This window comes from Haliotis rubra, unplaced genomic scaffold, assembly GCF_003918875.1.
Source record: "Haliotis rubra isolate DU_JTF1 unplaced genomic scaffold, ASM391887v1 Scf284, whole genome shotgun sequence".
Taxonomy (NCBI): Eukaryota; Metazoa; Mollusca; class Gastropoda; order Lepetellida; family Haliotidae; genus Haliotis; species Haliotis rubra.
In genome coordinates, this window is record NW_025766936.1 from 630678 (window position 1) to 634616 (window position 3939).

General features: G+C 42.5%; 1 protein-coding gene across 1 annotated transcript; it reads right to left on the bottom strand.

Moving 5' to 3' along the window:
- Positions 1-272: 272 nt before the first annotated feature.
- Positions 273-1979, bottom strand: LOC124281401 (neuronal acetylcholine receptor subunit alpha-6-like). Its single transcript, XM_046717437.1, has one exon. It carries the CDS (start codon positions 1556-1558, stop codon positions 302-304), a length of 1257 nt encoding a protein of 418 aa, XP_046573393.1. The 5' UTR covers positions 1559-1979; the 3' UTR covers positions 273-301.
- Between the last annotated feature and the right edge of the window lie 1960 nt (positions 1980-3939).

Sequence of the window (3939 nt, forward strand, 5' to 3'; positions counted from 1 at the left end):
GCGCGCTATGTGCCAGGAGTTGTCAGGCGCTGGGTGGCGTTCTCACATTAAACATATAGTTCCAGGGAGGTAACTCTATTTCAATACCTCCAACTTTTACAATATTGCCGCAGCAGTATCACCATAGGTACATAGAACATCTGGAAATAGCAGTAGAGGGATAGAAGTAAACATACACATGGCCTCATTATTACCGAAGCTTATATCACACACGCTGTCATTACAACATTTATGACGCATTTTTAAATGCGCCGTCTCTGTTACAGGTTTAGGCTTGAAAGAAATGTTAATCTTTCAAGCGTTAGAAACATGCTATCTTCAAATACCCACATGTTACTGATGTGATGAAAAGCATCAAAAAGAAATATAAGAAAATCCTGTCAGCCATTCTGCTGACCTGCATCCATGTTATTGATGAGGGATCCGATGTTTCCTTTGACACCCTTTCCTGAGTCGAAGTCTCCTGGATTACCACAGCAGGAGTGCCACAGATGCATCTCTCCCAGGACTTTGTCATGCGTCCCATCCACGTGGGAACAGGCCTGATGGCGGTGTCGCGATGGAACACTTGCACGATCCAGATGGTCAGGAACACGTAAATAGAGCTCATAATAAACAGGCCAACAATGAACATAGTAAACACGGGTATACTGTCAGCGTTCTGTGGCAGCAGTCCAGTGACGAAGGACAGGGATACAGTGAAAGACAGCAACATCGTGATGGCAAAGGACACCTTCTCGCCAGACTCCACTGGAATGAGGAATACAACCACATTCGCTAATCCCAGCACCAGGACAGGCAAGACAGTTGTCAGTATCCCCAGAGATGGCTTTCTCTTCAGGGTCATGTTAAAGTATACAAAGGAAAAAGGTGTGTCGTTGATGTGATAGACAACTTTCTGAGATGATGAGTTAACTATATCCCACTGGCTGTTAGAGTTAAACAAATATAATCCTATATAGTTTTTAGTGGGTTTTAAATCTACTTCTTTCAGATCACTTCCCCACTCAAACGTCATATACGAACACTCCTGTTCATCCAAAGGAAAGTTGGTAACATCCATTTGACAGAAAGTTTTGAAGGTATCGCCTGTCGACCAAAACACAATTCCTTGGGATGTCACTTTCATGATCCCAAAGTCGAGACCCAGAGGCTGAATCCGATCCACAACGTTGCGAATAGTGATGTCAGGTCTCCAAACCTTCCCATAGTCAGGCCTTATCTCACTGACTCCTCCATACTCGCTGGAGTTCCAGGTTAGAAACTCATCTTTCCAGGAAACTGAGAAAAACCCGTTAGCTGTCACTGTTTGAGTAACTTCATCAAAATCAGACATGCTGAGAAGGTGAAGTTCCAATGAGACCGTGATTGTGTCACTGCTGTTCTTGACTGGTCTCACTCTTGGGTTATTGGTTTTGATAATGTCATTGTGTAGTCGAAATACATGGTGGTCGTCCTGACCTCTAGATGCCCCCATGAATAACAGTAGACAAAGTCCACATGTCACTACCTTGAGGTTACGCACCCCTCGCTCTGTGTACAGCCCCAACACATACATTCTCTGTCTTGTACTTCACTTTAACTGTCCAGACTCGACTTGGTTGCTGGTCGGTGATGTCGAGTTTGTCTCGGTCAGGTTACATTGATTATTTGCTAACGAAGGTATTAGAAGAGTTTATTCATACATTCTTTGAATTGGGAAAGCCTGTAATAGAATTTATGTTCTTCATATTTCAATTTTACCTTGACATCTTTCCTTATATAAATACCATACGCTGTTCTGTGTAAACTGCCAACCCAATTAACGACACATTTGTTTGTACTGATCCGTATTGGTCGATATCTTCCTTCACAGAATTAAAAACTATTTTAATAACCGCGAATTACAAGAAATATCCAATAATATGTAATAAACTGACACCTTCAGAAGTAAGTTAACTTTGATTTTTTTCCTTTGGACCACCAATGTTATTTTGATATTTTCAATGAACCAGTGAAAGGCAGTGTTAGCACCCGGCTCACCTCAGGGATTCCTGACTCAGCCCTGCAGTGTATACATGCACGGTATGTAGTTTCAGATTTCAGCAACATTGTGATATCAAATAGGTTATGTTAAAACAAACATACTGATAAAAACAAATAAGAGTTGACAAGAACTGTTTCAAAAATGAAATGACTCGAGGTCAAAGCAGATATTCAATATCCTGTCCAGATTGTAGTACTGGTAGCGCTCTTTGATATACGCGTGTTGTATGTTTCAACTTTATGTGTTGCATCCGTGCTGTTTCGAACCTTCAAGACATTAGGACCCAAGGGAAAGTCTGTGAGAAGAACGCGGGGCAAGTGAGCATTAACTCTTGTGGTGTTTGTATTTGTGTCAGTCATTAACACCTGTTTCTTTAACCCATCCCGATACATCCCGATACGTCTCTATATCTCATTTCACATGAGTGAAAATCCACTTAACTGTAGATGCTGACATTCTTCAGCTAATTAGTTCAAGAGGTTTGACGAAACAGAACCAGATACTTGCACCAACCCAATAAGAACCAAACTATGACGAGTAAAGCCATGTCTCCCCTGTAGACAGGAAATGCTGACCTGGGCAACAGGCGGCTCGAAAACGCGGTCCTGTTACTTAACTTAACACCAATTCCTTCCTTTAGGATGATTAAAAGTGAGCAAGTGTATTTTGACGCCGCTTTTATCAATGTCGACTAGTATCACGACGGGAAGTGATCCGAAATGTGCTGCGCATATCGTGGACCAACGAACCGGGACTTGGGCGGGACGAGCTAACAACATAACCATTTTGACCACCCGATTGCCCCAACAATATCAAATGTATGTTAGACATCAGACAAAAGTTAAGAGATAGTGACTATATTGAATATGTGAAAACGTTTGATATAACTGGTGTGAGTGAGTTCTTATTTCTGAATGAGTTAGTATGGTTTTACGCCGCTTTTAGCAATATTCCCGCAATATCACGTCGGGGGACACCAGAAATGGGCTGCACACATTGTGCCCATGTGGGGAATCAAACCTGGGTCTTCGGTGTGACCAGTAAAACCTTTAACCACTAGGCTACCCCCACCGCCCCTATAACTGGGGTGACAGACCCTTGGTTGGACAATGTAAATCCCTTGTATGTAAATACGGCAAATACGGTAAATATTTCCAGACAGTTTGTTATACTCACGAGATGCTGTTATCACTTGTGTTGGAGACATAAACATCGGACATGGACGAGAGGAAGTTTTGCTCGAGACAGTATTTGCGGATGTATTGAAGGGCAGAGGCAATGGTGCTCAGGATGGGATTTTACGTGCGATTGTTTCAGCCGTTCATCAAGCGATAAAACTGTAAACACCTTTGTGTAGAGCCCGTCAATATTGCTGACTGGTATGCACATTTTGTTACTTTCATCAACTGTACCAGGCGAGTTTCCAAGAGGATTCGGTGACGATAACAGATTCACGTATATATACACTTGGTCACTTGCAAAAACAAATTAGTGTATTAAGACTGTGTACTGTGACGTCACCACGCTCTGTCAATGTTCTATCACTACATCATCTGGGATGTCACCACGCTCTGTCAATGTTCTGTCACTACAACATCTGGGATGTCACCACACTCTGTCAATGTTCTGTCACTACAACATCTGGGATGTCACCACACTCTGTCAATGTTCTATCACTACATCATCTGGGATGTCACCACACTCTGTCAATATTCTGTTACTACATCATCCGGGATGTCACCACACTCTGTCAATGTTCTGTCACTACATCATCTGGGATGTCACCACACTCTGTCAATGTTCTGTCACTACATCATAAGGGATGTCACCACGCTCTGTCAATGTTCTGTCACTACATCATCTGGGATGTCACCACACTCTGTCAATGTTCTGTCACTACATCATCTGGGATG